This window comes from Danio aesculapii, chromosome 21, assembly GCF_903798145.1.
Source record: "Danio aesculapii chromosome 21, fDanAes4.1, whole genome shotgun sequence".
NCBI classification, from domain to species: Eukaryota; Metazoa; Chordata; class Actinopteri; order Cypriniformes; family Danionidae; genus Danio; species Danio aesculapii.
Genome location: NC_079455.1, coordinates 41136149 through 41164011, shown reverse-complemented (window position 1 = coordinate 41164011; position 27863 = coordinate 41136149). Strand labels below are relative to the sequence as shown.

Here is a 27863-nt window from a genome sequence, read left to right as displayed (position 1 = left end):
TTTCGCTTGTCTACAGAACAAACCACTGTTGTGTACAATGACTTGCCTAATTACCCTAACTTGCCTAATTAATCTAGTTAAGCTTTTAAATGTCACTTTAAGCTGATTAAGAAGATATTAAGCTTAAGATATTAGCTTTAAGAAGATATTAAGTTATTAGAAATGAGTTATTAAATCTATTATTAACTATTATGTTTAGAAATGTGTTGAAAAAAATCTTCTCTCCGTTAAACAAATTTGCAAATGAAATATATAGGTGGCAAATAACTCAGGAGGGCAAAAAAATGCATTAAAAAAAGACCACTTTGAAAAGCCAGCAAGAGCTCTCTAACCTAATCTAATAGGAGGACGTATACAGTAGTGTGTGTCGTACCGCTGAATCCGGCTCTGCATGTGCACAAGTATCCGCTGGTCATGTCTTTGCAGGTTCCTCCGTTCACGCAGGGGTTGGACAGGCACTCGTTGATGTTGATGTCACAGTTGCGTCCCGTCCAGCCGGCCTCACACACACACCTGTAGCTGTTGATCTGGTCCAGGCAGCTGCCGTGGATGCAGGGGTTGCTGGAGCACTCGTTGTGCTGCGAGAGGCAGGTGGCGTCCCGAAAACCATCCGGACACAGACAGGTGAAGCTGTTCACGCCGTCGATGCAGGTGCCGCCATTATGGCATGGGTTCAACGCACAGTCGTCTATGTTGATGTTGCACATCGAGCCTGTGTGTGAAAACGACAGAGACGTTCAATAATTGTGAAAGAAATACAATGGCCAAGAGAGCTGAACTCTCGCTAGCTTTAAACACACACACATACACACACACAATTTGTCAGAAAGTGAATTGGACTGCACTTCTCTTTACTTCTCTTTTAGCAAGACGCTTGATTTTATTCATTTTCCCCCTTCTTTTAAACAGTGGGCCAACGATGTGTTGCATTTCCATAGTTTAGAAAAAATAAGACTTCATTTCAATGGTCTTGTTTATATACACTATTCTTGTTTATATACACTATGAACATCAGCTACGCTAATTATTTTCTTTATTCTCCATTTCCACCTGGGGATACTCTTCCCGAGGCCCTCAGACTATGCAGAGTCACTGATTCGATCCAAGACCAACGACGAGATGATCCCAAGGTTTCCATATCCTGGACCAGGCCGTATCCTGAGCAGCTACTGTGGTGGTCATGGAGGAATGGAGAACATGAGACTGATTCCTGTGACGCTCCAGAGACAGAGGAGTCTTCGCTGAGGCCAGCTTCCACCCTCTGCCACTGAGACTGCAGCTCTGCGCAAGACGTTTGGCCAGCGGAGAAATTAAAATGGTCGTGCCCAACTGAGCCTGGTTTCTCTCAAGGTTTTTTTTCTTCACTTCCGCCATTAGTGAAGTTTTTTTTCCCTCTCCGCTGTCGCCACTGGCTTGCATGGTTCGGGATCTATAGAGCTGCGCATCGTTGGATTTGCTCTTCAGTGTTTGGACTCTCAGTAGTGATTATTAAACCACACTGAACTGAGCTCAACTGAACTGAACTTAAACACTACAAACTGAACTACACTGTTCCAATTTACTGTGACCTTTTATGTGAAGCTGCTTTGACACAATCTACATTGTTAAAGCGCTATACAAATAAAGGTGAATTGAATTGCAATGGTTCTGAGTCCAAGTTCTCTGCCATGTGGCGTCCTTTCATACATTACCTCCAAAGCCAAATGTAATTATAAGTGGATAAAATGATGCTGATGCAGTCAGGTTTTGCTTGTCTTGTCCTGATGCTGTCTTCATTTTTTGGTCTTTGTTTATATGTAATGTTGGAGCACATCTGATAGGTACTATTTACTAATCTCTAAACCAGGGGTCACCAAACTTGTTCCTGGGGGGCCGGTGTCCTGCAGATTTTAGCTCCAACCCTAATCAAACACACCTGAACAAGCTAATCAAGGTCTTACTAGGTATACTTGAAACATCCAGGCAGGTGTGTTGAGGCAAGCTGGAGCTAAACCCTGCAGGGACACTGCCCCTCCAGGACCGAGATTGGTGACCCCTGCTCTAAACTGTAACACTCATTTACAGCCATGTTTAGCATCGTCCGCTTACAACCAGACCAACGAAAACAAACAAACAGTGTGTGAGAATGCACAAGCTCAAACTATTAAGTTTCAAAGAGTTATAAAAGATTATTCGTGTGTTATCTTGAGTTGAAACTTCACATACACAACCTAGAGACATCAGAGACTTGTTTTACATCTTGACCCCCTGTAATATCTTCTTACACCAGTATGTAGCATTGATTGAATGGATAAAAAATGCTTCCAGAAAAAAAAAAGCAAATGTCAAGAAACTATTAATATTATTAGCATTGAAGTCAGAGTTTGTCAAACGCCTTTATAATCACTTTGATTATTTTAATGCTTCCCTGCTCAAAGTATTATTCATTCATTAGTTTTCCTTCACCTTAGTTGCTTATCTATCAGGGGTTGCCACAGTGGAATGAACCGCCAACTATTCTGGGCTTTACGCAGAGGATGCCCTTTCATCTGCAACCCAGTAAGGGGGAATCACCCATACACTCATTCACACACTACACCCAATTTAGTTTCTTCAATTCACCTATAGCGCTTGTGTTTGGACTGTGTGGGGGAAATCGGAGCACATGGAGGAAACCCACACGGAGAGAACATGCAAACTCTACACAGAAACGGCAACTGACCAAGCCGGGACTCGAACCAGCAACCTTCTTTCTGTGAGGAGACAGTGCTAACCACTGAGCCACCATGCCGTCCTGCTCAAAGTATTAATTATAAAGAAAAACTATATGCATTTCCCAATAATACAACAAAATGAATACACAAGTGAGCCAAAAACGCATGTAAAACACACAACTAAAGGAATTTTCTTAGGATGCGTGCTGACCTCTTGTGCTTTGTCTGCTGTGTGTGTATGTGTGTGTGTCCCATCCCAAATCTCCAGCCCTGCTCCAAACACACAAAGGATTTCCTCCACCCTCTTGTGCTCTCTCATTCCTCCTTTCTTTCTGTCTTTTCTTTCACACACTCGCCGAGGGGGGAGAACAGACCCCACTGTGGGCTGTTTGCACATACAAAAGGACAGACCCCATTTCACACACGGCCGAACAACAATTACACACACACACACACACACACACACACACACACACACACACACACACACACACTCACACTCACACTCACACATACACACACACACACACACACACACACACACAGTCTCCTCTGTTGGCTAATGGGTAACTGTTTGATTCTCCTACAACAATGGGACTTTATTGCAGTTTCTCTCTCACACACACACTGAAGTGAGTATAATGCTTACTATAATATGAATAGCAACACAAAAAGTGTTCTGGTCATGAAAAAAAAACCATCTGTTCATCTTAGACTGAGCAGACTTAAGCTTGATTTACATTTTAGAGTTTTTATCAATATTGCTATGCAGCAAATAGCAATGAGCAGTGTAGGGAAAGTTACTTTAGAAACTAATGCATTGCAATATTGAGTTACTCTCCAAAAAAGAAACTAGTTGTGTTAGTAACTTTTTACGGTAATGTTACGTTGCGTTACTTTTGTATTACTAGCGAGTTACTTGCGAGTTACTTGCGTTATTTTGTGTTACTTTTGAGTTACTTTTGAGTTTCTTGTGTTATTTTGTGTTACTATTGAGTTACTTTTGTGTTATTTTGTGTTACTATTGAGTTACTATTGAGTTACTTTTGTGTTACTATTGAGTTACTTTTGTGTTACTATTGAGTTTCTTTTGTGTTACTATTGAGTTACTTGTGTTACTATTGAGTTACTTGTGTTACTATTGAGTTACTTGTGTTACTATTGAGTTACTTGTGTTATTTTGAGTTACTTCTTTTGAGTTACTTCTTTTGAGTTACTTCTTTTGAGTTACTTCTTTTGAGTTACTTCTTTTGAGTTACTTCTTTTGAGTTACTTCTTTTGAGTTACTACTTTTGAGTTACTACTTTGTGTTACTATTGAGTTACTTTTGTGTTACTATTGAGTTACTTGTGTTATTTTGTGTTACTTCTTTTGAGTTACTTCTTTTGAGTTACTTCTTTTGAGTTACTTCTTTTGAGTTACTTCTTTTGAGTTACTTCTTTTGAGTTACTTCTTTTGAGTTACTTCTTTTGAGTTACTTCTTTTGAGTTACTTCTTTTGAGTTACTTCTTTTGAGTTACTTCTTTTGAGTTACTTCTTTTGAGTTACTTGTGTTATTTTGTGTTACTATTGAGTTACTTTTGTGTTACTATTGAGTTACTTGTGTTATTTTGTGTTACTATTGAGTAACTTTTGTGTTACTATTGAGTTACTTTTGTGTTACTGTTGAGTTACTAGTGAGTTACTTTTGTGTTACTATTGAACTACTTTTGAGTTCCTTTTGTGTTACCCCCTTTACCCCCAAGTACATGTCAACTTACACTTACCCTAACCCCAACCTAACAGTCTACTTAAAATCGAAAGAGAGTCATTTGGCATGCAGATGCAATGTTACTTAAATTCAACAACCGGACCATGAAAATATAGTGTTGTAAATATAGAGAGTTGTAATCGTGTCCTTGATTTATGATAATACTCCTGTCACCCCGAAAAAACTGGAAAACTGTGAAATATTATTACAAATTATAATAAGTGTTTTCTATGCAAATATGTTTTAAAATGTAATTTATTTGTGTGAAGAAATGCTGATTTTGTTTCGGTTTTTAGTGTCACATTCTAATATGATACTCAAGAAAAGCTTCTTATTAGTATTGAAATATTTATGATCACTTTTGATTACTGTAATGCTTCCTTAAAGTATTAATTTTACAATAAATAAGCATTTGAGAAAGTTGTAATTGTGTCCCTGATTTGTGATAATACTCCTGGCGTCCCTAAAGCCTGATTGTATTCATGATTTAACAAGGCCTATTGTACCTTTTCCTTTTAAATGCAACATGAAAAGGGTCACTCATGGGATCACTAGAGCCGTAGCATTAAAGTAAATGACACCTGTGTGTGTGTGTGTGTGAGAGAGAGAGAGACAGTTGGGAAAAGCAGTCTCTGTCTGTAGTCATCTGATACCCAAGCTCTGCACTCCGCTGGCCACCTGTTCTCTCTCTCACACACTCACACAGATGCTGCACTGACTCACCTGAGTATCCGGGTTCACACACACACTCGTAGCCGTTAATCTTGTCAATGCACTTTCCATAGTCACATGGCTTTCTCTTGCAGTCGTCAATGTTGATCTCGCAGTTCACACCTGCCAACGCAAACACATTGTATTTGAAATATTCCACATTTTTCCAGAACTGTAGGATTTATAGGAGATTTTAATTTTAAGAAAGATTGTTTGTGCCACAAAATAAGCTAGATATGAAATCACAGTTCTGGGAGAAATAAAATCTCAATTGCAAGATTTTGAAAACAATAACGAGACATGATTAGAATTCAGACTTTTGTCTTCACATCTCTTCAATTCTTCACAATTATTATTATTTTTTAAAGGGCCTTTATAAGAAGAATCTGTGAAGAAGCTGAATAATATAATAACCATTGAGTAACAACATATTTAAAACATTGGCAATGACTTTAAGCAAAGCTTTTAAACTAATTTCGAGAGGAGATATGATTTGATTGATCACGGCTGGTCTCTCATCCGTAATCAGCAATAATCCAATCACATCGATCCAAGTCAACAATAAATAGAGTGATTTCACCCTACTGCCTTATCTTAGCTTTGGAAGAATCCCCCATCCACCATATCTCCTCCTTTACCAAGGGAAGCTCTCGAAACCTACCTGATCTCGGACCCCCTTACATGTTAATTTACAAGGATGCAATTATCTCTGAGCTCAGGGTTCTCTCCCAGGACAGCATGCCAAATCTGCTAATGGTGTCAAGCAATACCCAAGTGTAAACTCTTGAATTTCCTATTCGAAGATTTCAGCCAATCACGATACAGGTAATTTACATATATAAATCTCATTTGACAACAAACATGGTTTAATTCAAAACATCAGGAAGAAGATACTATTAATATTATCATTATAATAATAACAACAGAGTAAAATCTGTAAAATAACTCTATATGCATCTAGTATACAATAATAGATAGCAATAATAATAATAATAATAATAATAAAAATAAACGTAAAGAGCAGTTTGCATATTTGGGCTTGTTGGCAATAACTTCATTTTCTATTCGAAAAGGTAAGCCCATCATGACACAGGACATTTGCATATTTAGAATTCTTAAAATGGAGATAATATGTCTTCTTTAACATTAATTTTAGAAATTAGAAGTTCGCCAATCGCAATGCAGGTAATTTACATATATAATTCTCAATTGACAACAACCAACAAAAACACTTTAGTTCAGAACATAGGGAAGATATAATAATCGTATCATAGTAATAATACTAATAATAACAGTGCAGAATCTGTGTCCATATGCATCTAGTATAGCAATAATAATAATAATTATAATAATCAAAATAAACGTAAAAACTGATTTGCATATTTAGGCATGTTAGCAATAACAATGGCCTATATAATTCCCAATTTATAACAAACAGCAAAAACACTGTTTAATTCAAAACATTAGGAAGAAGAGAATAATAATAATAATAATAGTATAATAATAAAAGTAATAATGGATCTGTATTATAAATCTATATGCATGTAGTATACAATAATATGATAATGATAATAATAATAATAATACAGGTGAAAATACATCAGGTGCAAGAAAATATCAAGTTAAAAATAAACGTAAAATAAAAAAATGTGATGCAGTGTGTGTGTTTTACCTGTGGTTCCTTTAGGACAGGTACAGATGTAGGCGTTCTCTCTGTCCTGGCAGGTTCCTCCGTTTCGGCAGGGTTGGCTCAAACACTCGTTGATGTTGGTTTCACACAAGCGTCCGGTGTATCCAGGCCGGCAGTCGCAGGTGAAGGAGGCCACACCGTCACGACACACACCGTAATGACAAGGGCTCGACACACATTCATTGATGTCCAGCTCACAGTGAATGCCAGAAAAACCTGCAGACGGGTGTTTGAAAACAATACAATGCACATTTAGAATGTTGCCAACCACACTCATTTTTTATCAGAAGAGGCGAGCCAATCATGATACAGGTAATTGCATATTCAGAATTCTTAAGATGAAGAATAAACAACAAAAGTAGTAAAATTATCTTTATGAACCTTAGAGTTTTTAAATTTAGAGGTTACCCAATCATAATGCAGGAAATTTGCATATTTAGAATGTTGGCAACGACACTTTCTGTTAGAAGAGGCGAGCCAATCATGATAGAGGTCGTATGCATATTCTTTTGAAAAGTGCTTCAAATATCTTGCTGAGGACTTACGGCTATGGAGCCTTGCTGAAGAGACACACCAGTTAGTCCAGCTGTATTATAGTATAAATATATCTTGCTGAACCATAGAAGTTATGAAATTTCTAAATTTAGAGCTTATCCAATCATAAGGTAGGTAATTTGCATAACTGAGCATGTTGGCAATGACACATTTTTATTGCAAATCATAATTGGATGGTTTGCATATTCAGAGTTATATCTTCATAAATATAGACTTGAACCTCATTTTTATAATTTAGAAGATAGCCAATCATAATACATGTAATTTGCATATTTAGAATTCATAAGATGTATTTAAAAAAGAACGACCCACAACCACAATGCGAGTATATTGCATATTGGGGCATGTTTGCAATGACTCATTTTCCATTCGAAGAGGTCAGCCAATCATGACACAGGTAATTTGCATTTTTATAATTCTTAAGAGGGAGATGAAACAAAATGAGTTTAAAATATCTTAACCTTAATTTTAAATTGTACAAGTTATAAGCAAATAATTATAAAGCATGTAATTTGCATATTTTGGAATTTATTAGATTAATTTTATATAAAGCGTTTAAATATATGCTGCATTTTCCAAGAACCTTTTTAGAATATTGGCACGGACTCATTTCCTATTCAAAGATGTCAGCCAATCACAGCACACCTAATTTAAATACAGAACTCTTAATTGACAAAAACAAAAACTAAGCCTATATTAAAGGCATCAGGAAGACGGAATAACTGAAGTAAAACAAAACAAGAAAAGTCTTTTAGTGCATAAACATCACATAATTGTGTACCTGGAGTGCATTCACAGGTGTATTTGTTGGGTCCGTCTGTGCACTTGGCTCCATTTTTACATGGCGTACTGGCACATTCATCAACATCCACCTGACACAGACTCCCAGAAAACCCTGCAGGTGGAGAAAAATGCATTTATTTTGATGTCTAAAACACAATGCATCACATAAAGAGACAACACAATTGCGCACGTTACCTTTAGGGCATTCACAGTGGAAAGAGTTGATTTTGTCGATGCATTTTCCACTGTTTAGACACGGCTGCGATGCACAATCATCAGTGTTGATCTGACAAAACACACCCTCATAACCTATACATAGAAAAAAAATTGTTAGAGTAAGTGACTGATGACAATAATTAACCTGAGTTTTGCAATTATTTAATGAAAAATACAATGAAACTGTCGTTTTTAAAAAAAAAAATAATAAATAAAAAATAATAATATTTATAATAATAACATAAATTATTACACAAATAATAATAACAGTTTTATTTATTTCCTTTAATATTTTGCATAATGTAAATTTAAACCTGTTTAATCCTATACAGTGGCAAAACTGAATTCTGTTTATAAAACTGATAATAAGCAGCATTATTAATAACTGAGCAGCTAATTAGCATATTACAATGATTTCTGAAAGATCAAGTGACATTTTAGACTGAAGTAATGGATTTCACAGAAACAAATAACATTAAAACATTATATATTAAAAAGCATTTAAAAAATTCTTCCTGTCAAATATATGCTCAAAACGTAAAAACATGCACCATAAGAGGAATAAATTACACCTTACATCACAACTGAAAACAGGAATTTAAACTAAACATATTTTATCATACTGATATTTTAATTTATTGTACTTTAGCTGTGATGAAATAAGCTCAGATAAACTTGAGTGAAAATTAAGAGACATTTCTCATTGTTCAAACATTTCTAAGAAAATTTAATTATTCAAATGCTTTTTACCATAAATAAATAGTAATAAATTATATAAAACATAAAAAAAACATATTGTAGGACTTTGTATTTGCTGTATGCAAGATTGCACTTATGTTTCTATTTTACTCTATTTGAATTTAGTTTTTTTTACTTATTATTATTATTTTTTTTATCTTCATTTATTTATTATTATTTAAAAAATCTTGTATCCTTTATGTTCACTGCTACACATTAAAGTGTGTTTTTGTTGTTGCTTTGATGTGTTCTTGCAGCTCTTGTGTTTTTTGTAATGTAATCTAATACTTTATAAATAAAGCATAAATAAATAAATCGTAAATAAAACAACATAAAAATAAATAAATAAATAAATAAAACCAATTAAAAAGACAACAATAAATAAATCATAAAATAATAATAAAAAAATCTAAAATAAAATATAATAAAAAAAGAAAAGAAATATATATAAAAATATATTATATTTATATATTTAACAAATTAATAAATATTTTTATTTAAAAAAATCAATTAAAATAAATGTAAATAATTTATTTAAAAATTCATAAATACAATAAAAAAATCTAATAAAATCAATAAATATAACAAAAGAAAAAAAATAAAATACTATACAATAAAAGATTGGTGATATAAAGACTGGTCCACACCAGGCATGCAGATGCAGTGAAATCCTCCAATCTGGTCAAGGCAGGTTGCATCATTTTGGCAGGGGTTTGACTTGCACTCGTTGACGTCCATTTCACACCTCGGCCCTTCATACCCTTGCAGACACTTGCACTGGAAGGAGCCTTTAGTGTTGAGGCAGCGGCCGCCATGCTCACAGGGATTTGCACCTAAAAACAGCAGCTAGTGTAAATAAATGTAACACAGTGTCCTCACTACACACGACATGACAAGCAATTTGTCTGTCGGCACCAGATGCAACACGACAGAAAAAAAATTAAATAGCAGAAATGCAGAATAGTGCACTCACTGCACTCCCAATGACATGGTATAGTTTATTATCTAATTAATACATATTAAAGCTCTTTAACATCATTAAAGTACATGCTGAGTGACTGATTTTCACCGATTTACAGTTGTGAAGTTCATTTTTAAGCTGTATGTTAGCTTGTTATTTTATTTTCAAGATCTGAGGTGAACTTTCTGCTGCTGCTTTCAATAAATGTCAGCAATAAATGTCGCATGAAATGGTGTTCAAACTCACATCAGTGACATTTAACACTGAATAAAGGTGATCATTGTCATAGTAGTTTATGCTGTTGTTCAGCCGCGAAGTCGCAAGGTTTCTAAAAATATAAATTTTATGTGTTTCTGGTGGACAAAACCGATGGCTTTTATCGCGTGTGTGTGGCGTCCCCTACAGTTAGAGGACAGCAGTTCTCAATTAGTTTTTTACCGAGCGAGCACTCATCAATGTCCTGGTTGCAAGCGGATCCGGTGTATCCAGGCGGGCAGGTGCAGATGGCTTTCCCACTCACTGGGTTTGTGTCGCAGTTTGAGCCCTTCTGACACGGGTTACTGATGCAGGCGTCATCCAGGTGGCACAGAAGACCTGCAGACAACAGTGTTATGTTTAAATATTAATACATACAAATTTGATGACAAATTAAAATTGAAAAAATACGCAAGTTATGTAGAAACACTGCAACCGTACAGCAATGAAACTAAAATAACAGCACATAATAAAATGTGTTTATTGCTGACCGGTGCGTCCGTGTGGACACTCGCAGAAGAAGGAGGCGACGCGGTCATGGCAGGTGGCCCCATGCGAGCAGGCGGCGCTGGCGCAGTCGTCGATGTTTTCGCTGCAGTCGTCGCCCGTCCAGCCGTTCACACACACACAGTGGAAACCGCCGATGGTGTTGTGGCACGTCCCGCCGTTCTGACAGGCGTTTGGAGACAGTTCACACTCGTCCACATCTTCAGTACAGTACTGACCTGCAAACAACAGGACAGAGATTATTATTTAATAAAGACATGTCAGCATCTTTACCACAAAAAAACATAACAGCAGTGCAAAAACTACATAAATACAAAATAGTAATACTGTGAAATGATGAACTACATCCAAAATAAAAGTTTGCATGAGTACTATGTAGAGGTGAGGGTAAAATTATTCGCCCTCCTGTGAAATAAATAAACAAATATAAATAAATAAATAAATAAATAAATATATATATATATATATATATATATATATATATATATATATATATATATATATATATATATATATATATATATATATTTTTTTTTTTTTTTTTTTTTTTTCCCCAAAGTTTCTGAAAATGGAGTAAGGAATTTTTCACAGTATTTCCTATAATATTTTTTCTTTTAGAGAAAGTCTTATTTGTTTTATTTTGGCTAAAATAAAAGCAGTTTTTTTATATTTAAAAACTATTTTAAGGACAATATTCTTCGCCCTTTTAAGCAATACTTTTTTTTCCAATTGTCTCCAGTACAAATCATTATACAATCACTTGCCCAATTACCCCAATTAACCTAGTTAAGCCTTTAAATGTCACTTTAAGCTGAATACTAGTATCTTAAAAAATATCTTCGATATTTCGATTACTCAAACTACTTCGATTATTCAAAAATATTAAATATTATTTACTGTCATCATGGCAAATCTAAAAAAAATGAGTTATTAAAACTATTATGTTTAGAAATGTGTTAAACAGAAATTGGGGAAAAAATAAGAATAAAATGTAATTCTTTTAGTTTACAATTCTGACTTTAACTGTATATTTATATATAGAAATAAATATATAAATATTTGTAAACAAACTAACTAAATTGTAATTATATTTGTATACATATACATTTTTACAGAGTGTATACATATATATATTAAATAAAACACACTTTTATTTTGGATTATTTATTGCGGGAACCTTTTTTTAGCAGTAAAAGTCATATCAACAGAGATGATAATCAATGATTGCGAGAGAACCACAAATATTTGTTTTGCACCCCCAACTGCTTAAATAACAAATGACAAATTTAAAAATAAATAAATAAATGAGACAGATGGCATTCAGAAGAGAAAACGGTGTTAAATTTACAGACAAGACGTTGCATTAGAAAAGCTTCAGAATAAATGTTAACAATTTTTTGGGGTAATCTGATGCAAAGGTTTTGTAAATGTATCTAAATGTAAAAAAGTGTGTGCAGAAGAGTACCGGTCCAGTGTTTGTCGCAGTGGCAGTTGTAGGTGTTGATGCCGTCGATGCAGCGTCCGCCGTTCTCACAGGCGTGTTGAGTACAATCATCAACATTATGCTCACACGTCTGACCTGTGAAGCCTGACACACACAACAATACTGCTTTAATGCTCACGTCACATGCACATCAACAATAATAGTTAAAAAAAAAAAAACATTTTTTATTAATAAGTGGGTCAACGTGATTTAACCACCAGGCTATCGGAGCAGACTAATTGTCATATTTTTGCAAGCAGTGCACTTTTTAAAAATGAAATATTGGTTACTTCCCATAATTGTATGTAATTTTAATAAATTGTATGCATTTACAAGTCTTTTGAAATGTTGTTTAAATATGCAGATGAGGAGCTTTTTAATTAAATATGACCACATTTGCATGAATTTTTTTTATGAGTTGGATGCATTCAAAAATATCTGAAATGTTTAAATATGCAAATAAAGCACATAATTAAATATTTTTGCTTTTTTATTTATGCATTTACAAGTTTTCTACAATGTTATGCTTAAATATGCAAACGATGCACTTTTAAAAATTTAAATAGGTGCTACTTTGCATAAATGTATTTATTTTTATAAATTGTGTGTATTTATATATTGTATCATAAGTTTTCTGAAATGTTGTTTCAATATGCAGATGAGGCACTTTTTATTAAATGCTGGCTACTTTGCATAAAATGTATGCATTTTAATGTATTGGTACATTTTGTAAAATGCTATGCTCTTTTTAAATATGCAAATTAGGCAGTTTTTAAATAAAATTGAGAAAACTGGCACAAATGTACAAACTATTTAATTAAAATGAACAGAAAAAACAATTCTTGAGATTGTTTTGAGAACCGGGTTGTCTGTGAAAATTGCTATATAAATACATTTTACTTTATATATGAAGAGTACAGACGCAAAAGCCGCTAAACGCCACTTCCGCCAAAAATAGTAAGATAATGACATTGAGTGAATGCTTTAGGCACGTAGTACACCATTAACAAATAGATTTGCTTCACATCATCTAAATTGCAGCATCAGCACATTCAGAAATAACAGTTTGTTTTCAAAAGCCGCTAACGGCACTTGCCTTTGACAGCAAAAGCCGCTATATCAGAAGGCGCGAATCGAATAATACGTTTTCAATGTAGCAGCGCGCTGATACACTGGCTTTATGAGCAGACCGTTTTATTCTGATTTCGATTTTAAAAGACAGAGTTTGATGAACTGGATGAGCCTGTCTGACTGTCAGTGAATGGCAAATGAAAACGTCCCTTACCTCAAAACTCTGTGCATTATAAGTAAGGAAAACACAACGTACAGTCGGAAGTGTAACATGCATTCAGAACGTTTGTTTGTGACGCTACTTTGAATGAGTCTGATTTACTATACATTAAACAGAAACACTGTTTCACTAAAGACGGAGTTAAGATGCTGTTCTTTTATCCCACATGGATGCTACGAGGATAAACAAGAGACAAAAAAAGAGACCAAGACCTGAAATATGGTGAGAATGAATGAATGACAGCTTCTAAAATGTTTGAGAGGCATCCCTTTTTGCCGAGCAGGCCTACCATGTGTTTTATTTGCTAATGTAAGCTATTTTTTAAAAGATAAATATAATGTATAGAGCTATCCATTATTTCTATTACTTCATATAACCTATACGTCTAATAAGCTTTTTCTATTAATGGACAATGCACAGATATTGAGGTTTCACAATCAATTTTACACTACATTATTTGCCTCTACCAGGCTTAGTTTACCATGTTTACATTGCTCTATACTTACATTCAATCTGAATCCCAAATATCAGAAATGACAACAGATTGTTAAGATTTAATTAATGTCATTTTAATGTTATTGATTAATGCACTTACTTGATAGATTTCATTCATTCATTTTCCTTCTGATTTTTCCCTGATTTACCACAGCGGAATGAATCGCCGCTTACTTGACAGATTCACGTGACTCATGTATTTTAGATGGGTTGTGTATGCGTTTAATTTTTGGAAAAATAATTTCTAATTGCATCTTTAGTGATTTTCATCTAATTACAGTTTCGTCCCAATAGGTGGATTTAGAGGTTTTGGCATAAAAAGCAGTAGTGGATTTAGCTGGTTTTGACGCAAAAGAAAATCTACCTTGTTAAAGACCAAAGAATTGTCTAAAGTGACATTTCTGAAAAGAAATTATTTTATTTACTAGCTAATAACTTTATCATTATATATACAATGAAACTTCTGAATCTAATTATAGAAGCCTGATAGAAAATGCTCATTTACAAGAGGTCTGATGGATTTAGAGGGTTTTGCATCTGAACTCTTCATATGTACTATAACTCAAACAGAGATTGCTAAATTGATAAAGTGCATCAAAAGAAACACTTGAAAGTTTGCTTTAGATAAACACATAATGAAACATTTGACAAGTGCATTAAAAATGTTTGTTTCTCCTTTAGCATGTCTGGTAAAACAATGTGTGTGTGTGCTGGAGTGTGTTAGAGGCTCAGGTCAGGCCCATGTCTGAGATTAAATATAAACTCATATAAGAGTAAAAAAAAAGAGCCGTACTCCAGGAAAAACACACACACACGGTTAATAAATGACAGCACACATCACAATATCATTAACCCACAACACAATAAAAGGATTTGTATATGTGTGTGTGTGTGTGTGAGTATACAGCGATCTTTACCGCTTAAGTGATGTGTAAGTATGTGTGTGTGTTATTGCAAGTCAGTCAGTGTGTGTTATGCGTTGCTGTGTGTGTGTGCATGACTGACTGTGTGTGTGTGTGTGTGTGTAGTGTGTTATGTTACTGTACGTATTCAGCAATCTGAAGCGCTTGTGTGATGTGTGTGTGAGAGAGTGTGTATCTGTGTGTACATGCAGCGCTCTGACCTGGCAGGCAGGAGCAGGTGTGTGTAGTGTCGCTGGTCTGCACGCAGGTTCCTCCGCTCCTGCAGGGCGAGGGCAGGCAGGGCTGGTAGAGGCGCTGGCAGTGCGGGCCGGTGTACTCGGGCGGGCAGCGGCACAGGTAAGAGCCCACCTCATTAATACAGGTGCCGCCGTTCCTGCAGGGCGACGGAGAGACGGCGCACTCGTTCACGTCCTGCCGGCACGTCTGACCATGGAAGTTTGGAGGACAAGTGCAGATATAGTGCGACTCAAACGCTGAACACTGACCGCCATTAGCGCACGGGTTTGAGGCGCACGGGTCTGCCAGCTGACATGTTTTACCTGCGCACACACATAGACAGTTAAAGTCAGTATTATCCAATATTTCCCAAATGATGTTTAACAGAGTGAGGAATTTTTCACAGTATTTCCTGCAATATTTTTTCTTTGGAAAAAAGTCTTATTTCTTTTATTTCGGCTAGAGTAAAATCACTTCTTAATGTTTATTAAAGCCATTTTTAGGTCAATATTATTAGCCCCCTTAAGCTGTATTTCTTTCCACTGTCTACAGAATAAATCACTGTTATACAATGACTTGCCTCATTACCCTAATTTAACCTAATCTAATATGTTTTGCTTTCCTTTTTGGAGCATGAATCACAAAAAAAATATATATATTAATAAATAAATAAATAAATAAAAATCACTGAAGTGCACAAAAGGAACTATTAGAATTCATAAAGAAGACTAATATATAAGCTGATTTTAGCTTAAAATATTTATATTTATTTATTTTATAATTATATAATTAATTATGTTTTTATATTTAATGAATTATAGCTTAAAATAGATTTATATTTATTTATTTTATAATTATATAATTAATTATGTTTTTATATTTAATGAATTATAGCTTAAAATAGATTTATATTTAATTATTTTATAATTATATAATTATTTATGTTTTTATATTTATTGAATTATAAACACAGGAAAATGAATGAATGAATATAAGATCAGATGGTGAAGCATATAAGTATAAATAAACAATAATATACATAAATATGCATATATCAGTACAACTGTGTAATTGCATTTAAATTTGAATGGATAAATTTTTGAATGGATAAAAGGACGATATTAAAGTAATTATGCATTATACACAAATAAATGTAACACAAACCACATCAAATAAATGCTTAGATGTAATTAAATAAAACATCCAATTACAAGAACGCATTTAAGGCATATAAATAATTATAATTAATAAATATATTTTGTTATTTTTAAAGTTTGTTTTAGTTATATTTAATGAGTTTATGTATTAATTTTATTCTTTGTTTATTTAGGTTTATTTAGTTTACTTGTTATATTAATTATATTTATTTCTTAAATTATTTGTTTGTTTGTTTGTTTTTTTTATCCATTTATTGTGATAAATTATAGAGATGTTAGAATTCATAAAGCAGATTAATATGCAAGCTGATTTTAGCTTAAAACATATTTATATTTTTACATTTATTGAATTATATTTATTAAATTATTTATTTGCTTGTTTTTTTAACTATTTATTCATTAATTGTGATAAATTATAGAGATGTTAGAATTCATAAAGGAGATTAATATACAAGCTGATTTAAGCCTAGCACAGATATACATTTATTTATTTCATAATTATATTATAATTAATATTTTTTTATTTATTGAATTGTATTTATTAAATTATTTATTCGTTTGTTTTATTATTTATCAATTCATTGTGATAAATTATAGAAAAAAAAAAAACTTTCCTCTGCACACAGATCTGACAGAACAAGGCAGAGAATTACTTGAATATAAAATGCAATAAATGCTGACATTTAGCATCACTGCATTGAATTATATACGTTTATATATATCATTAATTTGTTTGTTTGATCATTTATTTATTTAGATAAATATGTGTTTTAATACATAAATTATAATACAAATGACATATTCCAATTTATATGCAATTACATACATTAATATTGATTTATTTATATGCATTTATTGATGTATTAATTCATTTTTTATTTTATCCATTCATTATCCATTTTATCCATATCCATTTTATCCATTCATTGTTCAAAGCAAATGTTATTCTATTGACTTTTATATTATATATATATATATATATACTTATATGTATGAATTTATATTTATTTACACGTTACAATTTATAAGTAACTAAGTGCACTCATATTAATTGATTTCTATGCATTTATTTAAATGAATTCATTCTATTTTAAATGCATATATTTACTGAATTTTACATTTTGGAACTTGTCACTTTTACTTAATTTTTTCAAATATTTAGTCATTTATTTATTAATAAAGGTAAATTTCATTATTTTACTTTTATCATATATGCATTTCACATTTATTCAGGCATTTCTATTTATAAGCAACCTTGTGAATTTATTTCTATGCATTACTTTAATTGTATTAATGCATTCAGTTTAATGCTTAAACATTTATTTATATTCATTTTCTGCTCAACGCAAATGTTTTATTTATTTATATTTAATTTAATATTTATATTTATTTATATTTATTTATTTAATATTTATATATATTTATTTATTGTGTTTTCATATATGAGATGAGGTTCATAGTCCTCCATTTTTGTCTCTGCTTCAACTCAGTGTGCATAGAGAGAGAGAGTGTTGACTTTATTGCCATATCAGCTTCTCTGGCTATTTCATGGCAACACCAGATTAAATTTACAACAATTTATAAACATCACTTTTATTATTATAACAATAAACAGACATCAACTGCAATAATTAACAAACACCATAAAAATCGAGAAGGGTCTGGATGCAAACCTGGTGCAGTGCAATCTGGGCTGTTTCCAATGCTTTTTAAAGCTCACATCTAACCCTTCCACCCCTCACAGTGAAGTCACTAGCTCTATTGAGTGCATTGAATCTGAGATTGCATCACTGAGATATGCATCCAGGTACTATTGTAAAAATCAATAACAGTTTAAGGCTTACTTTTGATAAAAATTTGACTTGCATTTAAAAATAAAAAGTCTCTCGGAGATAAAAATCATTGTCTGGCATCCCACAAGTATATGTTTAACAGTTTGGTTCCTGTTGCAATATTAACAATTTGGAGAGTCTTGTGTGTCTAATCTTATATCATTAATCCCATCATGTCTTGTGTTAAAAAAGTAGTTTGATTTTGTCAGTGTGCATAATGCTGTAGTGTGTGTGTGTTTGATCATACCTGACCATCCGGGCTGGCAGCGGCAGGTGAAGGTGTCGAGTGTGAGCAGAGAGCAGGTTCCTCCGTTGCGGCAGGGAGAGTTCATGCAAGCGTGATTGACTGGAGTCAGACAGAGACGGTCACTGAATCCTAACACACAGTCGCACTTCACACTCACTTCATTACCCTGCATCTGCGGCCGACACACACCTCCGTTACGACATGGAGATGGGTTGCAGGGGTTCAGGAACTGACATTGAGCGCCCACGAAGTCTGCAGGACACCTGGAGGAACACACACAGACACATTTTAATTAAATAAATAAAAACATGCAAAATAAACAAGAAAGAAAACAAACAAATAGACAAAATTTATAAACAAGTAAATGAACTAAATAAACAACTAAATAAAACCAAAGGAATAAACAACAAAATAAATACAACCAATTATATAAACCTAATGAATAAAACAAGAAAACAAACAAATAGACACAATAAATAAATAAGTAAATTAACTAAAACAAACAACCAAATATGAATTAAATAAAGCCAAATAAACAACAAAATAAATATAGATAAACAGACAGACGAAAAACAAATAAATAAAGTAAATAAAACCAAATAAAATAAAAAAGAAATAAAACAAGAAATAAACAATAAACAGACAGACAATATAAATAAACAAAATGAATAACCAACAAAAAGACAGACAAAATAAACTAATTAAAACCAAATAAATAACAAAATAAATGAAACCAAATAAACAACAACAAAATAAATAAAGAGACAGACAAAATAAAAAAAACTATTAAATAAACAAAATAAATAAAACCAAATTAACAACAAAATAAACAGACATATAGACAAAGTAAACTAAATAAAACCAAATAAATAACAATAAAAAAATGAAACCAAATAAATAAACAACAAAATAAATAAATAAATGGACGGGCAAAATAAATAAACAAATAAAAAAGCTAAATAAATAAACAAACAGACAAAATAAATTAACTAAATAAAACCAAATAAATAACAAAATAAATAAAACCAAATAAATAAACAACAAAATAAATGAATACACAGACAAAATAAATCAACAAATAAATTAAAGCAAATAAATAAACAAACAAAAATCAAACAAAATAAAAACAAATAAATAATCAAATAAATAAACAAACAAACAAAAATCAAACCAAATAAAAACAAATAAGCAAATAAATAAACAAACAAAAATCAAACAAAATTAAAAAGCTAAATAAATAAAACCAAATAAATTAAGCCAAATAAATAAACAAAAAAATAAATAAACTAATGAACTAAATAATAAAACTAAGCAAACAACAAAATAAATAAACCTTGAATTTTATGCATCCTAACAAAAGAAAATATTTTATTTACTCATTATTTATTTATTATAATTATTTATATGCCTTATTTGCTAAATGCATTCTTGTATTTGTATCCTTTAACTTTTCTTAATTACATCTAAGCATTTATTTAATAAGATTTGGGTTACATTTATTTGTGTATCATGCATAATTTCTTTCATATATTTATCATTTCAAATTCATATGCAATTTAACAGTTGCACTGATTTTTGCATATGCATATTTTTTTTTAGATTAGATTCAACTTTATTGTCATTACACATGTACAAGTACAAGGCAACGAAATGCAGTTTCAGTCTAACCGGCAGTGCAATAGCAGCAAGTGCAGGATACAGGTATAAGTTATAAAGTGCAGTTATAGAAAAACCTATGGTAATATTTACAGATGGATGTACTATAAACATTATATACAGGTTGTATTAGCTATGAACAGATTTACAATAAATGGATATATGTACAGGATGCTATTAATAATCAGGATATTTATGTTTATTAACTGTTCATACCTTATATTAATTAATTTTTTCATTCGGCTTAGTCCCTTATTTATCAGGAGTCGCCACAGCGGAATGAATCGCCAACTATTCCAACATATGTTTCACACAGCGGATGCCCTTCCAGCTGCAACCGAGTGCTGGGAAACTATATATATATATATAACTGATGAAACTATGTAATAACTTGCTTATATTATTATCTTTATATTTATTTATACATGAATGCAAATGTTTTTTCTTGTTGGTTTTTTGTCATGGTCAAGAGTTTTGAATAAAAATAGCAAAAGTCTATGACATTCTCAATTAGATGACCAAGTAAATCTGTGTGTGTGTGTGCGCATGCATAACAGTGTGTGTGAAAGAAAGACACTGTTGAAACTCATCTAAATTCCTCAGGGCGATCAGGAGCCACAAGAACACACACAAACACATACACACACACACACACAGTCACATGCTCTCTGTCTTACATGTATATACAAACTCAAATGACACATTTCAACACTTCATCTGCTGCCACTAGAGTTCATTTCAAAATCTATGTGTGTGTGTGTGTGTGTGTGTGTGTGTGTGTCTTCTAAAGAAATCTCTGCTAAATCCAGTGTTTTATTCATGTGTGTGTGTTTGTATACTGCAGCAGGTGTGCATAAATAAGAGCAGCTGTGGTGGCCATAGGCTCCACCCACTGCACTCTGCCCCTCCCCCAAAAGCCTGTTGCCATGGCGAGTGGCATAAGGTCAGTAAGGCAGATCCCAGGAGAGGATGAAGCTCCGCCCCTTTCAAACTCCTGCTGTGCCCAATCTCACTTTATCAGACATGATCTCAACTCATGAATATTCAGCACACTTTTAGTCCTTAGACCCTGTAAATGTCGATTAGAAGACTTTGTATACCATCACAATATGGGCTGATAATATATTTGGTCCCTTCCTCTAGTTTTTATGAAACTTATAGTGGATCTCAATTCAATATGAGGAAATTTGGCTCTGAATATTTCTATTTTAGCAAAATGTAAAGCAATGAGCCTTTATTGAATTCAGTGAGGAAGACAAAATAAATAAATACATAAAATAATAAAATCTTACAAATATATAAATAATACGTATATAGTAAAAAAAATAAATAAATAATAATAATAATAATAAAAAAAATAATAAAATAAATAAATATATATATATATATATATATATATATATATATATATATATATATATATATATGTAAATAAAATATAATGAAATCTTAAAAATATAGATAAATAAATCATATATAGTAAACAAAGTATATAGTATATAATAATAATAATAATAAATAAAAATAATTTATATTCAATTTCTATATAATAAAATCTTACAAATATATCAATAAATGTATGAATAAATAAATATATAACAAAAATATATATAGTAAAAAAATTGTAAAAAACATAAATAAATAAAATATATAATAAAAAAATCATACAAATATATAAATAAAAATTTAGATAGTAAAAACGTACACAGTAAAAAAATGTATTTATATATATTTATTTATTTATTTTTTTACTAATATATATATATATATATATATATATATATATATATATATATATATATATATAAAATACTTGCAATTAACTTAATTGCTATTTAATTGTAATCATTTAAGTAAATAAATAAGTAAATAGAAAGATCAATACGTATTAGTGCTGCTCGATATTGGAAAAAACTGTCAACGCAACATTTTCATTCAATGCGATATAAATGCAGTTTCACCAGATGATGAACAGCTTGTAAAGAATTGATCATTTTAGATCGATTTGAATGATTCTGCAGGGAAGCATATATGCATAAATATAATAAACAAATGACAAGCATAGTTAAATACAACAGACAAAAGATGCAAATAAACATAATTTATAATTTTCTGGGGAGTAAAACACTTTTGTTTTAATTTAGTAAATTAGTAAATATTGTTCAATCAATCTTTAAGCTACAAACGTTTAATTTATTGTGCCCAAATGGCTCAAGTTTGCTTCATGTTCTTATAGCCAGACCTTAAAAATTTCTTTCGTCAGGTGAAGTTTGTTTCTCGCCACTGTCGCCACTTGCTTGTGTGGTTTGGGACTTGTGGAGCTGCGCATCGATGGATTTGCTCTTCAGTGTTTGGACTTTCAGCAGTGAAAATTAAACCACACTGAACTGAACTAAACTGAACTTCAAAACTGGACTGGCACCGTTTCAATTTGCTAGAACGTCTATGTTAAGCTGCTTCACACAATCCTGTAAAAGCGCTATAGAATTAAAGATGAATTGAATTGAAAATCCCATGCAAACTTTCACTCGAAAGTTAACATTTGAAATTACTTGTTGTTAACTGCAATGTCTGGTCAACTATAATCCCAACTACATTGCAGATCCCTGCGATGTGACTCTCGCAATGCAATACTGAAACGATATATTGTGCAGCAATATGTATAATAAAAATAAGAAAACATTCAAATATGAGGTCAAATTGTTCAAATTTGCAATAGACATGTGACTAAATATAAATATATTAAATAATAGTTCAATTAGGCAAGCAAAACAAGACAAAATATTTAAAAAATATATTTAAAAACATTGTACCAAATGGATAAACAGTTAAATAAACATTATCCTGTCTAAATTAAGTCGAAAATAATTATCTTTTATTATTTATCATTATCTTAGTCAATTTTTATTATTTTTTTAATCAAGTTTTCATTTTAAAGAATGACAAAAGAAAAAAAAAGCATGATTAAAATAAAGATTTTACAAGGACATTAAAATATATGCAAACTCTCTGAGCTCTGAATGGAATAAGAGTGTGTGTGTGAGTGAAGATAAAGCCCTGATGGCAAACAGTGTGTGCGCAGAAGTGTGTGTGAGTTTACTGAAGGCATTAACACAGATCAGTCTGTCTCTTTGTCTGCAGGAGTCAGATCTGCAACAGGTCTGAGATCAGGGCTGCGTGTGAACAGATGCTGATGTGACCTCTGACCTACAGCACATTTGTGCCTGCAGTGGGCAGATCCACCATCTGCTGCGCTGCCGCCGCCTTCTGTTCATCAGTGTGTGTGTGTGTGTGTGTGTGTTCACACCGCAGACTTCCTGTCCCAGTGTGAAGTCAAACATCTAACTTTCCTTTTCTCCGTCTGGCTCTTACTGTTCACACCTCTGCAAAAGTAGAGATGCTGAGGTCAGTCTGCTGATTCTGTGCACACTTCACTACAGTGTTGTCGCCATACTAGTTTCCAACTTTCAAACAATACCTTGAAAATGATCAATATTAGATACCGCTAGAATAAATTCCTCAACATTAAGATTACACAAATAAAGATAAATGGAAAAAAAGAATAAAATCATGCAATGTTTTTACATTTTCAATTAAAGTAACACCAGGCATGTCTGCACTCCTCAAGTCCAAAAGACCATATCAACACTCGATATCATTTCGATACCTCAAGGATTAAATACCTCAACATTAAGAGAATACAAATGAAGTAAAAAGATGAAAATAAATAAAATTATGCAACGTTTTTTGCATTTTCAAGTAAAATTTTATTTGACACCAGGCATGTCTGCAGTCCTCAAGTCAATATCGACATTCTATACCATTTTCGATACCACAAGGAATAAATACTTCAACATAAGAGTAAATAAAAAGGAGCAAGAAAATTAATAAAATCATGCAACATTTTTGCATTTTCAAGTTAAATTTTATTTGACACCAGGCATGTCTGCAGTCCTCAAGTCCAAAAGGCAATAAATTACCAGTGAAAATAAAATGACTGCACTCTTATCTTATTTTAGGATAGAAACAAAAGATGAAATCATTTAAATGTTATTATTGAGGGAGGTTACCTATGACTAAAATGATACTTATTAGGACTTTAATAACATCAATAATAATAACAACATTAACATTATTATTACTGATGTTTTAAGTGTATTATTTCAGTGTAAAGCATTGCTTTTTAAAGAATGTGGCGTGTTATTTTTAACTACCCCATTCTTTAAAATGTAACACTAGATTTCCTATAACATAAATAATATTAGTAAGTTTTTGAAAAGTATTTTTAAACAATTACTTTATTACACAAATAAAAGACCTTACTTATATATTTTAAGTAAAAACATTACTTTTAATTTATAATAAAAATTATGCTTCCCTAAATGTAAAGCAATGCTATTTAAAAACGTATTTTCTTTTTAAAAGTAATAAAAAGTAAGAAAGAAAGAAAATATGAGAAAGGAAAGACAGAAAGAAAGAAAGGGTAAAAAAAAAAAGATGAAAGAAAAGGGAAAGAAAGAAAGAAAAAAGGAAAGATGAAAAAAGAAAAGGAAAGAAAGAAGGGGAAGAAATAAAGATGAAAAGAGAAAAAGAGAAAAAGAAAGACAGAAAGAAAGAGGGGAAAAGTGAGAAAGGAAAAAGGGAAAGGAAAGAAAGAAAAGGAAAGAAAGAAGGGGAAGAAAGAAGACAGAAGAAGAAAGAAGAAAGTACAAAAAGGAAAGGAAAGTAAAAAGAAAGAAAGTAAAAAAAAGAATGAAAATAAAGAATAAGAAGAAAGGAAAGAAAGAGAAAAAAGAAGGAAGAAAAACTAAGGGAACGAATGGAAGACGAAAGAAAGACAGAAAAAAGAAAGACAGAAAAAAAGAAAAAAGAAAGAAGAAAGAAAGAAAAAGAAAGAAAGAAGAAGAAAAAAAAGAAAAAGAAAGAAAGAAGAAAGAAAGAAAAATAAAAAAGAGGAAGTAAAGAAAAAAAAAAATGAGAGGAACGAAGAAGGGAAAAAAAGAAAATTGAAGCAAAGAAAAAGAAAGAAAGAAGAAAGAAAAAAAAAAAAAGAAACAAAGAGAAAAAAAAAGAAAAAAAAAAAGAAAGAAGAAGAAAAGAAACAAAGAAGGAAGTAAGAAAAGGAAGAAGAATAAAGGAACGAAAGGGAAGGAACGAATGAAGAAAGAAAGAAAGAAATAGAAAGAAAAAGAGAAGAAAGAAAGAAAGAAAGAAGAAAAAAAGAAAAAAGAAAGGAGGAAGTAAAGAAAAGGAAAGAAAGAAATGAGGAAGGAACGAAAGGGAAGGGAAAAAAGAAAAAGTTGAAGCAAAGAAAAAGAAAGAAAGAAAGAAAGAAAGAAAGGGAGGGAGGAAGGAAGGAAGGAAAGAAAAAAATAAAAACTAAGGGAAAGAATGGAAGAAAGAAAGAAAGAAACTAAGAGTAGCACAATGTTATGAACTAACAGGACTTTAGCACTGTATTTTTTCCTCAAATGACACATTTTATTTATCCCTTGTTAGTGGATTGCTCATAGATTGAGTCACTTTAAAAAAAAAAAACGGTCAACGCATGACTTTAAATGAAATTCTAAAATGCAGAAGTTATGCAACTACAGTCATGCGTCCAGATTCCAGACTAAAGCAGTTTCACACACATTTTTTTTTACACCGTCATCAAAACTCACACCTTTCACTCTACAAATAGTGCCTTTCAAACACGCTTCTATTAGACTCATATGATGACAGCAATCTGAAAAACTGTCAGCAGTCAAAAGCTCAAACAGCTCCAGAAAGCATTCCGGGATTCAAATGACAACTCTGGAATTGGGATTCCACGCTTCCAATTCACTTCACAGCCCTGCTGCATTCCAGGCGTTCCATAAATGATGTCAGGTGCGTTTGGAATGATCCAGAACACTTTATTCCGTTCAGACTAACCAAACACACTAGAATCCCGATGCATTATTATAATATATATATGGATCTGACGTCAAATATCAATAAAAATCTATTAAAACACACTGTAAAAAAATTCTTGCGGATTTAAATTCAGTTGAATCAAGATAACTTTGTCATCTTAACTTGCATAAATCAAACTGACAAAAAATATTAGCTTAAGCTTGGTATAACTAAGATAAAGTAAAACAGAACATAAAAATGTGGGAAAAATCATGGAAGTAACTGGAGTTGGTGACATTCTCCAAACATCAGAACTTAATCAGACACATCTGACATTGAGTAATAGCAAAATTTTTTATTAAATTCAAATTTTGAAAGGTTTTCCCGTCAAATTTTATTTGCTTTATTTACAGTTAGTTAAAAATCAGTGTTGAACAACAAAACTCGAATTGAAAATAGCCATCAATTATTTATTTTTATTAACAACAAACAAACAAACAAACAAACAAACAAATAAATAATAATAATATTAATAATAAAGAACTGATAAAGTATTTGACATTATTATTTATTACTACTAATAATAAACAATTGATCGATTATTTATTAATTATTATTATTATTATTAACGACGACGATAATAATAATAATAATAATAATCTGTTTTCCTCACCATAAATTAATAAATAAATATGATATTTCAGGTCTTTATAATAACATTTGTATTGCGTTTGTTTATTAAATACATTTACTTTTTTGTTTTTGTAAATAATGATAATAATAATAATTCAAACATGATTTATTATTTTGTTTTGTAAATTTAATGTTTTAATAATACTACTTGATTTTTTTGTTTTAGGAATCTGTTCATTTTTTTTATTTTTATTATTAATAATAATAATCTCTATATTCTTCACATTATAACATTTACCTTTTTCTATGCCAAAAAACAAGTATGATATATCAGCTCCTAATAATAAAATCTCTAATACATTTTTTAATTTTGCTAATGCATTTTATTTTAAAAAATGTGGTGTGTGTTCTTTTATAATAATAATAATAATTATTATTATTAATATTATTATTACTACATACAGTGATTTATTAAATGGTTTAGTAGATTTCATTATGTTTTAATAATTCAACTTGATATTTTTGTTTATTTCTATTAAGAATTTATTTTTAATATTTTAATTTCAAGTATTCTAGTTTTTGCTGTGTGCTTTTATTTATTTACTTATAGTTTACATACTGCACTTTTTAATTTTTATTTTAATTGATCCATCAAATTTATAATTTAATTATTATTTTACAATTTATTTACATCTTTATTATTATTTTATTACAATGTATTTATTATTTATCTTATCATTTCTTAGTAAATGTAATTATTTTGTAATAGTTTACATTTTTCTCTATTATTAGTAGTTATTATTATTTCAGAGTTTCTTTTCATACAAAAATAAATATTTTAATACTTCATTTAATAATAATATTTCAAGCTATTTTTATTTTATTTTAACTTCTTCAGTTTTTACTTTATATAAATGTTTAGTTTGACTAATTTTAATACTTCAACACATTTCAGTAACTAAAAAAACCCATTTATTAATACTCATTTCAACTTCATTTAGTTAAAGATAATGACTTATTTATGTAACAACTTAACCAACCATAACATGCCTTAAACATAACACCCCCATAACTCTCACCACACCTTGAAATACTTGAAATAAGTGCTTTGACTATGGCATCCCCCAAAAAGGTCAAGTTCCCAAGTCTAGAATTAGTATGCCATCTAGTACAAGTACAATCGGTGACTGTCAG

General features: G+C 31.4%; 1 protein-coding gene across 1 annotated transcript in view; it reads right to left on the bottom strand.

Annotated features, from left to right (window-relative positions):
• The window catches only part of notch1a (notch receptor 1a), a 70170-nt gene that overhangs the window by 28561 nt on the left and 13746 nt on the right, over window positions 1-27863 (bottom strand). The window contains exons 3-13 of the mRNA XM_056445823.1: window positions 18504-18766; window positions 15252-15590; window positions 12325-12447; window positions 10844-11077; window positions 10536-10691; window positions 9784-9969; window positions 8378-8491; window positions 8181-8294; window positions 6827-7060; window positions 5167-5277; window positions 374-712 (exon numbers count right to left, since the gene is read on the bottom strand). Coding sequence (XP_056301798.1) covers window positions 374-712; window positions 5167-5277; window positions 6827-7060; window positions 8181-8294; window positions 8378-8491; window positions 9784-9969; window positions 10536-10691; window positions 10844-11077; window positions 12325-12447; window positions 15252-15590; window positions 18504-18766 — 2213 coding nt within the window. The remainder of the gene's footprint in view (window positions 1-373; window positions 713-5166; window positions 5278-6826; window positions 7061-8180; window positions 8295-8377; window positions 8492-9783; window positions 9970-10535; window positions 10692-10843; window positions 11078-12324; window positions 12448-15251; window positions 15591-18503; window positions 18767-27863) is intronic.